The sequence below is a fragment of the Sander lucioperca genome, chromosome 17 (genome assembly GCF_008315115.2).
Source record: "Sander lucioperca isolate FBNREF2018 chromosome 17, SLUC_FBN_1.2, whole genome shotgun sequence".
Classification (NCBI taxonomy): Eukaryota; Metazoa; Chordata; class Actinopteri; order Perciformes; family Percidae; genus Sander; species Sander lucioperca.
In genome coordinates this window covers 18,429,948-18,442,447 of record NC_050189.1, presented here as the reverse complement: position 1 = coordinate 18,442,447, position 12,500 = coordinate 18,429,948, and the positions used below count along the sequence as shown (strand labels likewise).

Below are 12,500 nucleotides of genomic sequence, written 5' to 3'. Positions count from 1 at the left end.
ACTAAAACCGGGACACTTTGCGTGTGACCGTTGTGCTCGTGCACGCACAAGCTTTTTAACGTGAACATGTGCTAGGCCAGGTCATATTTATCAGAGAAAATGGAGTCCTGTAGTACCTGTAGTACCTGTAGTAAGTAGCGCTGAGTGATTGGGAAGTAGCCTACTACAGCAATCAGAATGAGAGAATGAGATTTTTTATTTCATATTTTCCAGAAATAATAATAACTGAACGTATTGGGAAGTAATGCAATTATCATGAAAACGAATTATTAGTGAATACTTTTTCAAGAAATAGCCAACACTTGACAGACACACACACACACACACACACACACACACACACACACACACACACACACAGTGCGTTTCACTATCTTTGTGGGGACCCGTCATTGACATAATGCATTCCCTAGCCCCTTACCCTAACCTTAACCATCACCACTAAATGCCTAACCTTAACCCTTACCCTCACCCTAACCATAACCTAATTCTAACCCTAATCCTAAAACCAAGTCTTAACCCTCAAACAGACCTTTAAACTTGTGGGGTCCAGCATTTTGGCCCCACAAAGCTGTCCGGACCCCACAAGTATACTGTATTCCCAAGGTTTTTGGACCCCACGAATGTAGTTAAACAAGAACACACACACACACACACACACACACACACACACACAGAGTGTACTGACTGATGAGGACGACCAGCAGCAGGCTGGTGGGGTCCAGCTCGATGTTGGGGTTGCTGAAGGTGTCGCAGAAGGTGGTGTAGATGATCATGAGAAGGACGACGCTGCTGACCGCGCCAAACGGAGGCTTCCGCCGCTCCAGGTACTCCCTGAAGAAACCACGACACACCTGCACACACACACACACACACACACACACACACACACACAAAAAACAGCTCACTTACCTCCTAATTTCTACCGGCCATTCAAGTCAATGCTTGATATCCCACCTGCCGCGCTGCGTCCCAGGAGCGTGTGTGAAGCGGCTCCCCGCTCCGCTAAACATACGCGCAAGGTCTATTTTCACGTGAGCCGCGGAGCTTTCGGACAGCCGGGCAGGAAGTGATATCGTATATGTCTCCTCTACAACAGTGTTTCTCAAATGGGGGTACGCGTCCCCCTAGGGGTACTCTGGAGGCATCACTTTTTTTCAAAGTTTGTCGCATATTTGAATTTTTTGTCCCTTTTGTCGCCCTAGTGTTGCCTTCCTTCTTTCTACTGTGTTTTTTTGCGTTTTTATTGCTTTTTTGACGTTTTTGTTACTATTTTCGACCTATTCTTGCCTTTCTTCCTTCTTTCTACCGTCTTTTTCCAAGTTTTTGTCTCCTTTTTCCATCATCATTTAAATGTTTTCCAGGTCCGAGGCTGTTGTTGAGTAAATCTATCGCAGACATCTCTGTATTCTTCCTCTTTTTAGAGACTTCTACCAAAAACTATTCACGCTGGTCAGGGGGTACATGGCTTAAAACAACTGTTCAAAGGGGGAACATTGTTGAAAACAGCTGGACTACAACACCACGGATGACGAGAGATTCATCTTGGAGATGAAAAACATAATACGACATCACAGATCCTTTTTAAAAGACAACGCCAGAAAAGAGAAGACATGGAGTTTAACTGCAGGAGTGCTTGGAGTGGAAGGTAGATACTAGCTCAATAAACACGGGATTGTTCTGTAAAGGACTTGTAGAGACAATATAATCTGAGAGTCGGGCAGCAAGACGCTCCGCTTCTGAGATGCTCCCGGTGTGGTGTGGCGAGCGGTGGAGGCCGGAACGCAGCCGGAACGCAGCACAGACGCGCCCGGTGGAAAATGGGGGTTACACCTTGGGAACATATTTCATAAAACACACACAGTTGTTCCTACCAGAGCCCGTCTACGGAGAGCCTGTCCACTCCCTATTCAGCCCCATTGTACCGAATTTGGTTGCAGTTCCACCAGAGTTCCACTGGGGGTGATCACGGGCGAGAGCAAAATGAATGGGAGTCTATGGAGCTAGACGGCTAAATTTGTCTCTTTCGCCTGACTGCCGTTGAGAAATCTCAGATTTGATTGTAGTTTTTGCAAGTTCAACATGGATTATAGGTCGAAAGTTGAATGAACGAGTACTTATGTCCTTGATTTCTTACAGGTTGAGTCGTTGAGCTCCATAGACCTCCATTCATTTTGCACTCGCCCGTGAGCGCCCTCATATGGAACCAGAGTGGAACTGCAACCAGTTGAGAAGCCGTAAGTATCCCCGAGAGTGGAAATTATCCCCTTTTTTAGACATTTTCTGTTCCTACCCACCTGACCCAGGACCAGAGGAACCACGACGGTCATGAAGAGCTGAGAGAAGATGGAGGAGAAGGGAACGGAGGAGGAGGAGCCGAGCTGGAGGAGGAGAACCAACGAGGAGGTTAAACAAACACTGTTATACACAGACAGATATTTACATTTACTTATTTATCTCAGGCAGGGCTTCTCAAACTAATCACTTAAAACAGGGGTGTCAAAGTCATTTTCCCAGAGGGCCACACTGGAAAAAGAGAATCACACCAAGGGCCAGACATGGAGAGTTTATGACGTGCTTTTGTTACTGCTTGTCACTTGTTTTTTTAACATTTTGGTAGCTTTTTTCCTCATTTTTGTTGTTTTCTTTCCGACTTTTTTGTGGCTTTCTCAGACATTTGTTCCCTTTTTGTTAATTTGTTGCTTTTTCCGACATTTTTTGTGCGCTTTTTGTCGCATTTTTGTTGACATGAAGCCCTACAAAAGTCATCAAAAGAGTTCCTTAGCCATCATAGAATTTAGCAAATCAAGCAAAAACAATGATGATGTGTTTCACAGCCTGAGTATGAAAACTCTCTCTCTGCTTCTGGGGGAATTTCTGAGTCTCCGAGTCGGCAAATCTGCCAAATATCTGCTTTGAATGTCAGGTAATTGCAGTTTAAAAAACACTTTCCTGTGTTGATATACGGGCCGGTTCTAAATCTGCAAGGGGCCGGATGTGGCCCGCGGGCCTTGAGTTTGACACGCGACTTAAAAGGTCTGGATCGGATTTTTATTTCAGCTCAGAGGTTCCGATTGGCGATAACAAAATAACAGCTAATCAACTCACTTTTAACTTTTTTCCCCCAGCTTAATTGTGGGTGTTTTTCCAACGTTAATGTAATTCTGTCTGACGCTTTTATCAAAGTGTTATCGCCTTTTTTGACATTGTTTTTTACACCTTTTTCCGTTTTTTTTGTCGCCTCCTTTTACGAAATCTTTCCGCTGTTTTCCCATGTACTGTATATTAAACATCGCTAACAATTGACTGATCAATAGAAATAGTAAACATTCACGACTCAACACATTCTCACTCCCATCGCGTAAAATACGGACGCTTGGTCAGGTGCCTGTTTGTTGTCGTTATTGACGCTAAAAATCTCCTTTAGCGTCATATAACCGCGCTTTAACGAAACGGCAGCTTGGTCGGGACTATTGGCGTCCCTTTTGACGCAGTTATGTTAAGGAGAAACCGTCCCGTTCCCGCGAGTCACGGAAACGGGACGGTTGAGTTTAGGAAAAGGTTGTGGGTGGGTGGGCTTACGCTTCCGTGACTCGCGGCAATAACGGGACGGTTCAAGACACACGCGGGACACGAAGCCCGGTCTCCTGGGTGATAGTCCTGTGTCTGACCCATCCACCACCCCGACCAACCTCCCTACGCGGAATTTCCCCCTAACAAACAACTCGCTAAACCCCGTATAGCTGCTGCTCTCCCCGGTACGTTCTACAAACACGCTGACAGCCGCTGTCCAAACGTCCGTGTTTTACGGGTTCGGAGTGAGAACGGGGTTGTGACTTCATAACGCTACATAACTTATTGTGTTCTGTATTGTGACACGAGGTTTAAGGCGTCCGCGGCGGACTGACTTGCCTTTGCGTCCAGACAGCGGACCTTCTTGGTCGGGACTTTGAGAAGCCCGGGTCCAGGGTGACAAATGATCGGACGACTTTCAGGAGAAAATGTAGCCGTTATATTTGAATGATTGTGTAGAATAATGTTCTTACTAGTTGCAGATCAATATAATAAGAATGTAAGAGACCAAGTGTGTGTTTTGGTGTATGCTTATTGCACATGAGTTGTAGAGACGGTGGTTTCCCGGAACAAAGTTAACTCTGACGCACAGATGGTTTAGCTTAAGCGGTAAATATAAGATAGTTAGGGGTCACAGTGGCCTCGAGCAAAGAACACAGAGTAATAATAACAAATGAGGACGAGACATAATACAGTGGCGGGTGTTGTGTGAAGATAGAGGGGGCCCAAGAAAGAAAGTAAATTTGATGAGGGGAAGAATAGATCGGGGATCACGCGGTCCGACAGTCTAGAGATACGTGGACCGGCTCCGGATTTTTGTCTGTTGCTAAAAGCGTTATCAATCCTCTCATCTAGCTCTCAGTAAGAAGGCGGCCGAGGTGAAGAATGAGGTGAATGACAGCAGGTCTGACTTACAAACAGCAGCAGCAGCACTGGAGTCACTAGGATTCCCTGCAGGACAGAAAGACACCATTACAGCTCCGCCCCCCCGCACAGCTCACACTCATGTTTCAGCACCGCGCCTCTCCTTCAGAGGAAAACTTACCAGGAAGCTTCCAAACGCCGAGTTAAAGATGGCAGCAGCCTGGAAACACACACGCACGCACAGACAGACACACAGACACACGCACACACACACACACGCACAGACACACACAGACACACGCACACACACACACACGCACAGACACACACAGACACACGCGCACACACATGCACAGACACACACGCACGCACATAGACACACGTGTGTGCACATGCGCACACACACAAACAGAGACACACACACACACACACACACAGGCACACAAACAGACACACACACGCACAGACAGACACACACACACACACACACACACACACACACACACAGAGACACACACACACACAGAGACACACACACACACACACACACACACACAGACACACACACACACGCACAGACAGACACACACACACAGAAACACAGACACACACAGGCACACAGACACACACACACAGACATGCACAAACACACACACAGACAGAGACACACAAACACACACACACACAGACAGACACACACACACACACACACAGGCACACAAACAGACAGACACACACACACATTATTACTTTTCATTATTACACCATTTGTCAAACACTGGTGGACAATGACCTCATTGTGTTATAGTGTGTGTGTGTGTGTGTGTGTGTGTGTGTGTGTGTGTGTTACCTCGTTGCCTCCGACAGCCTTGGTGAGAATAACAGCCGAAGAGACCGGAGGGGGCATGCAGCTCACCGTCTGTAACCTAGGCAACCACAGCAACCGGATAAAGAGAAGGGGGGGGCATGAAAAAGAAGGAGAAGAATCGTCATCAACGGTTTCTGCCAGTAAGAATATTTCTCCTTCCTCTGCTGCCGTCCTTTAAAAAGGTCAGAGGTCAGGGAGCTTTGCACGTGGCTAACGTGGCTCCTTGTTAAAGGAACACGCCGACTTATTGGGACTTTGTCTCATTCCCCGTATCCCCCAGAGTTAGATAAGTCCATACATACCCTTCTCATGTCCGTGCGTGTCGTATAACTCTGTCTGATGCCCCCACCGTTAGCTTAGCTTAGCACAGATCCTGGAGGTAACCGGCTCCATCTAGCCTACTGCTCCCAATAAGTGACAAAATAACGCCAACATGTTCCTATTTACATGTTGTGATTTGTAGAGTCACAGCGTGTACTATAGTGTACGTGATAGTCGTGATAGTCGATTAATCTGTCGATTATTTTCTCGATTAATCGATTAGTTGTTTGATCTATAAAAATGTCAAAACCTGGTGAAAAATGTGGATCAGTGTTTCCCAAAGCCTAAGAGGACGTCCTCAAACGTCTTGTTTTGTCCAAAACTCAAAGATATTCAGTTTACTGTCACAGAGGAGAGAAGAAACTAGAAGATATTCACATTTAACAAGCTGGAATCAGAGAAATCTTATTTTTCTTAATAAAAAAATGACTCAAATGATTAATCAAAATCAAAATAGTTGCCGATTAATTTAATAGTGACAACTAATCGATTAATCGATTCATCGTTGCACCTCTACTTAGAGCACCTTTAAAACTAGACCAATTTAAAAAAAAAAAAAAGTTGTTCCATCAGACACAAAAAAACAGGAAAATAGAGTCCAGGTTGAGAAATACCGAAGTTACAGTTTAACCTCTCTTGTGTCTCTTTAAGAGAGACGTAAGGACGAAGGAGTTTATTTAATATTTACATTTAACAGGACATCCTCGCTCACTCCAGATGACAACTGTCTCATAGTGTGTACAGGCCTGTAGCCAGCCTGGTGAAAAGGGGGGTTCTTTTTTTCCAAAAGTGGACCTTTTTGCAGTTTTTCCCTCATTTTGTATTTTACTTCTGAGGTTCAACCACCTGAACCCCCGCTTTCTACGGGCCTGGTGTAGAAATAACTAGTACCAGGATGCCTAATGTCTGTCCCTCTCCAAACGTAACCTAACCCTAATTCTAACCGTTTTAAACATCTTTTAAAAAGGTCTGTCGTAGAAGTCAGGACAGACCAAAATGTCCTCACTTTCCAAAAATCTCCCCCAAACACTGAAAGTGGTCCTCATAAATATAGATGAACAAGTACACACACGTTGCAGTGAATGAAGTGGCTCTTTGTGTGCGTACATAACTCGCCCTTCAGGTACTATACAGTCAGCCAGGGACCTAGAAATAAAGGATGGCATTCACACACATTCACTCACACACTCACACACACACACACACACACATATTCACTCACACACACACACACACACACACACACACACACACACATATTCACTCACACACACACACAGCCACACACACAGAGCCCCCCCCACACACACACACACACAAGTGCGTCTCACTATCGTTGTGGGGACCCGTCATTGACATAATGCATTCCCTAGCCCCTTACCCTAACCATAACCATCACAACTAAATGCCTAACCTTAACCCTTACCCTCACCCTAACCATAACCTAATTCTAACCCTAATCCTAAAACCAAGTCTTAACCCTCAAACAGACCTTTAACCTTGTGGGGTCCAGCATTTTGGGCCCCACAAGGCTGTGCAGACCCCACAAGTATATTGTATTCCCCGGTTTTTGGACCCCACGAATATAGTAAAACAAGCACACACACACATACACAGCCACACACACACACACACACACACACATACAGCCACACACACACCCCCTACCCTCTGAGCAGCCATTGGTCGATGGCGGTGAGTGCGAGCACTTTGAGCAGCAGCCAGACGACCAGCGGGAAGAAGACGAGCGTGAAGGACTGAACGAACAGGTGGAGCCGGACATGGAGCAGCGCACTGGTCAACTCCTGCAGACAGATATCAGTTACCATGACTCACACATTCATCAGCTGATCTCACGTTTACATTAGGGCCGCGTATCGCCACTGATTTCCTGACTCCATGTGAATCTGATTCACAAAGTACGCATTTGATTTGATTCAATATGGATTCAATTAGGGATAAATCAGCTACAAAACCAACTTCCCCTGATATGAAAGAGATTGTCAGAGAACTAATGCTGTAAATAACAGGGTTTTCCAGCCGTTATAAGGTTAAGGTTCAGCACCCCGAGCAGTTTTGGGCAGCACCTAAACCGAATGAAAGTAACTTAAAGACTTTTCTCAGATCTAATGATTGTAGGCGGACTTCTTTAGCAAGTTTTGTCCTTAAGCTTTCGGAGTGTCCTTTATTTATTATCTGCTCTAGATATGGTGATAATAACGGTCCATGATGTGAGAAAGAGACGCCGAAATGACCACAGAGACCCAAAACAACCACAAAAGAAACACAAATGACCAAAAACAGACACAACACGACTACAAAGAGACGCACAAATCCACAGAGGCACAATCCCACAAAATATGTACGGGGGTATTGCATTTTTTTAATTGAAAAATGAAAAATGAAAAAAAATTTTGAGGAAGGACGCCTGAAACCCCCCCGCCAAATACGCACACCTAAGTCTTCCACGAAGCCAGGAAATACACTGGAATTGTAGAAGGAAGCCTGGTGCATTATTAAAGAATACCAATGTGTGTGTCTCTGTGTGTGTGTATATGTATGTATGTATAAGTCAGAAAAAGACACACACACACACACACACACACACACACAGAGACACACACACACACACACACACACACACACAGACACACACAGAGACACACACATTGGTATTCTTTAATAATTTTATATATATATACACATATATATATATACACACATATATATATATATACACACACACATATATATATACACACACACATATATATATATATATATATATATATATATATATATATATATATATATATATATATATATATATATATATATATATTTTATTACTTTCTAGATTTTGTTTCTGACTTTTTATCACTTTCTGATTTTTTATGACGTATTTTTAATATTTTTATGATTCATGACTTTTACGGCTTTTTTCTTGACGTTTTACAAATTTTTATCACTTTTGACTCTTTGACGACAATGTTGTTAAGAACTGACCCCACCAGCAGTCACATTAAAGCTTTAGTGCGTAACTTCTATATATTAACGACCGTCCGTTACATTCAAGCCGTTGCCAAATGAACGATCACAGAAGGCTTGTATCATGTGGACGCTCGACAGAATTATTGTCGTTACTTAGACTTAATTCCTCATGGGGGAGACAGAAACTACGCACTATAACTTTAACGTACTTTATATTTAACATGAACACACTGCAGCAGTCAACACAAAGTGTAAACCTAATCTGTGAAAATGGCCATGCCAGTTTTTTTCCCTCCCCAAAATGTCGCCTAACTTTGGAGCGTTGTGTAGCGTTATGACGTGAATTCCTTAGATCGTGTAGTTTAACGTGATACCGATATCTTCTCTCTAGCTTTCAAACGGAGCCTCTTAAAAAGGTCCATCTCTGGATGTTACGAGTCCACATCGCATCATTCAAATAAACATCGATTTGATCGATTTTTTTTTTTAACCCTCTTTTTGTCATTCTGGGTCAAAAATGAAAACCTTTTTTTTTTTTTTTTTTATGTTTTGGTCGTCTTTTTCGACACTTTTGTGGCTTTTTTTGACGTTTTGAAAAAGAAAATAAATCCCAAGTTTCTTTTGCTGTTGTCGATTTTTGGTTTTTTAACGTTTTTGTTGTTTTTTTATCAAATTTTTGAAGCTTTTTCTGACTTTTTTGTCACTCTGTTTTCCAAGTTTGTCACTTTTTCTGATGTCTGTCGATTTTTTTTTTTAAAGTTTTTCTTGTTTTTTTTCCACGTTTTTGAACGCATTTTTTCATCCTTTTTTTTTTTTTCAAATGCTATAAAATCTAATAAAAATACCCAAATAAATTGAAAGTATTGAACTGATCATTTATTTTACACTAAAGAACGTTGTAGGGAACCATCCACGTTATTTTTTTTTTTGGAACAATTTTTTTTTTTTAAAACCCAATTTTTTTATATAGAGACTTTTTGAAAATGGGTCAAATTTGACCCGATGACAACAGGACGTTTTTTTTCTTAAAAAAAATCTATTTTTTAAACCCAGTCTGAGTTTCCACAGTGACAGCGAGAGGAGCAGTGCGTTGTTGTCTCTTACCTCTGTTTTCAGTGAGAGGCCGCTGTTGAAAAAAATGAGCGAGACGGCAACGTACGCGATGGTGATCTCCGGCTTTAACGGCCCTGAGAGAGGAAAGAAAAGAAAATGTATTTACAACTGACATACCTTTACTTTGTATTTCCATTTTATGCCACTTCATCTACTCCACTACATCTCAGAGGCAATTATTGTACCGTGTACTCCACTTTTATATATTCGACAAGTTGCTCTTTATGTTAAAAAAAAACATAATATGATGCAGCAGTACTACTCTACTAATCTACCCAGTAGTACACAAAGTATCTCAAATTGGCTCCACGTTAACAAACACTAAAATGCACGTACATGTATGTGTTACTGATGAATAGTAATTTAAATCACAGACTCGCTCGGTGTTGATTTATTCATATTAACATACAGCAGCAACCAAAGACATGTTTTCCAGCCACTTTGTTTGTATTCATGAGAAAAAAAAAAGGACTTGGCTGCAACTTCTGCTGTTTGAAGCAGGAGTTCACGAGGAGCACTTGAAGGCAGCATCTGAGGCAGTAGCAGCACAGGAGTTTATCTAATCTACAGGATAAGATGTGAAGGTGTGACTGAGCTGATCTCTGACTCCACTTATATCAGTGAAGGTGTGAATTACCTCTCAGATAAAGTCGTTTTTATCTATATCACTTTTCTACTACTCATGTCAAAACCTGAAAAAAATACATTGCTAAGTTTGAGTAAAATGAGTAAATAATAAAGATGTGATGTAAGCCCATAACATAGTGTGTTCGTGCATGCGCATTTACGGGAGCGCGGAGAGGTGGGTGAAATACAACCTGACATACTGCTGAATGCAACGTGTCACTGCAGTGCCAGGTAATGGAGAGGGGAAGGACACACACGCACACACACACACACACACACACACACACACACACACACAGTTCTATCTTGTATGTGAACTTCGAACAAAACTTCCTTTAGAAAATCGCGAAATTTAGAGTACCGTTTCATTTATTAAACATATTAGTTATAAAAATCAATTAAAAAACATTTGCTTAACTTGACATAATCAACGAGATCCAAACGTGAATTCGGCGTACATCATGTACATGAATGAACACGTATTTGAGTAGACATTTTACTATTCTGATCACTTTTCTAGTAATTCTTACAGTCTACGTTCCGGGGCGATATGGGCCAAACAGAGTTAAACAAATAAGTCTTAAAGTTGGCAGTTTATTTAAAGTAAAATAAATGGCTGATAAAAAACACTCCTATGCCGATTTCTCAGGTGACTTCTAACGATTAATATAAGGTCTTAATCCTTCCTCTACGAGATCATGTGTGATGTGAAGCTAACAGTAAAGATAAAGAGGGGGGAACTCTTTCTAAGTATGGCACAGACGTACCAAAAGCAGCCGCCTCTGTGCGTAATTAATATAACACATGATGTGGTGTTTGTAAGCCAGTTGTATTCACGTGCAGATATTGTTGAGCGACTGTAGTGAACTTCAGTGGATGTTCAGAGCCAAACTCGGACATCACTCACCTCCTCTGACACCGACGCTGGGCTGCAGTTTGGCCGATAAGATGACCAGCACTATCCCGACGATGAACCATTCCTTCCGTACCCTGGCCAGGAGGCCCATGTTTCAGCCCCGGGGTTCACCGGATCACCCCACCCGGCCCCCGTCACACCAGCCGAACCGAACTTTTACAACTCTTCAGCTTCTTTTCTGGAGCTTTTTTTTCCTGTCAAAAATCAGAAGCCGAACAACCGGAGCTACTTCCGGACACATGAGCTACATCAAGACCGTAAAGACTGAAGGAGAGGCGCAGCACAGTTTGTATAAATTACCGTATCACAGCTGAAAACAACATACCGTAAATACCGACACAGGAGCTACACATACAGTCTATGGAGCTACATCAGGGCCGTAAAGACTGAAGGAGAGGCGCAGCACAGTTTTTTTTTTTTTTTTTTATAAATTACCGTATCACAGCTAAAAACAACATACCATAAACACAATTTTCTTCTATATTAAATAAATATGCCTATAAAATACATCCTGAACTACATAAATGACTCATGTATATACATCCTGAAATAAATAAATGACTCATGTATATATTTTATATAATTTACATATAAACAGACATGTATAAAGTACTAGAGTAAAAGTACAAGTGCTCTATCAAAAAAGTGACTTGAGTAGAAGTTGAAGTGCTCTTCAAGCACCACACTTAAGTCGAAGTACTAAAGTATTCAACATTTTTTGTACTGCAAGTAGTTTATTTTAAAATGTACTACTCAAGTACTGAAAGTAAAAGTACAAGTATTGTAAAGAAAGCTGTCAAAAGTTTGAATATCATATTGTTTATATTATTTCAAATGTTTAGCCTAACGAGTAACGATGCAGCACATAAAAAATATATCGGAGTAAAAGTATTAAACTCATCGAAAATATGTACTGAAGTAAAAGTGGAAGTAGGAGAAAAAAAATAAGTACGGATACAGCCTTTTAGTACTTAAGTACAATAGTGAAGTAGTTCTACTTCGTTACTATGCATCTCTGCATATAAATGAAAATGTAAATATATACATGAGTCAATGTTTTTATTATTTACATGAGGCATTTTTATTCTTATTCTGATTATTAGTGGAATATAAAGGGTCCATGTAACACGGCTGTTCCCGGTTCGAGTCCATCATGGGACTGTTGTTGCATGGCCCCCCCCACACACACACACACACACACACACACATTTCCTGTCACCTCCCAAC

At 42.0% G+C, this 12,500-nt stretch overlaps 2 protein-coding genes across 7 annotated transcripts in view; one reads left to right on the top strand and one right to left on the bottom strand.

The window, feature by feature from the left end:
- Positions 1 to 11,583, bottom strand: part of slc10a7 (solute carrier family 10 member 7) — an 18,207-nt gene extending 6,624 nt beyond the window's left edge. For 2 of the 6 annotated variants that reach the window (XR_004895512.1, XR_004107818.2), the window contains exons 1-8: positions 11,265 to 11,581; positions 9,722 to 9,804; positions 7,295 to 7,431; positions 5,288 to 5,363; positions 4,619 to 4,657; positions 4,489 to 4,524; positions 2,298 to 2,381; positions 689 to 854 (exon numbers count right to left, since the gene is read on the bottom strand). Coding sequence is in view for 3 of the 6 variants with exons in the window: in XM_035993945.1 (XP_035849838.1) it covers positions 689 to 854; positions 2,298 to 2,381; positions 4,489 to 4,524; positions 4,619 to 4,657; positions 5,288 to 5,363; positions 7,295 to 7,431; positions 9,722 to 9,804; positions 11,265 to 11,364 (721 nt within the window). In the remaining 3 variants the exon portion in view is untranslated. Of the gene's footprint in view, positions 1 to 688; positions 855 to 2,297; positions 2,382 to 4,488; positions 4,525 to 4,618; positions 4,658 to 5,287; positions 5,364 to 7,294; positions 7,432 to 9,721; positions 9,805 to 11,264 lie in introns of all 6 variants that reach the window. The other 4 variants (XM_035993943.1, XM_035993944.1, XR_004895513.1 and 1 more) reach the window with 3 other exon arrangements.
- Positions 1 to 12,500, top strand: part of LOC116064546 (zinc finger protein 239-like) — a 914,372-nt gene that overhangs the window by 685,943 nt on the left and 215,929 nt on the right. The gene's annotated exons all lie outside the window — the stretch shown is intronic.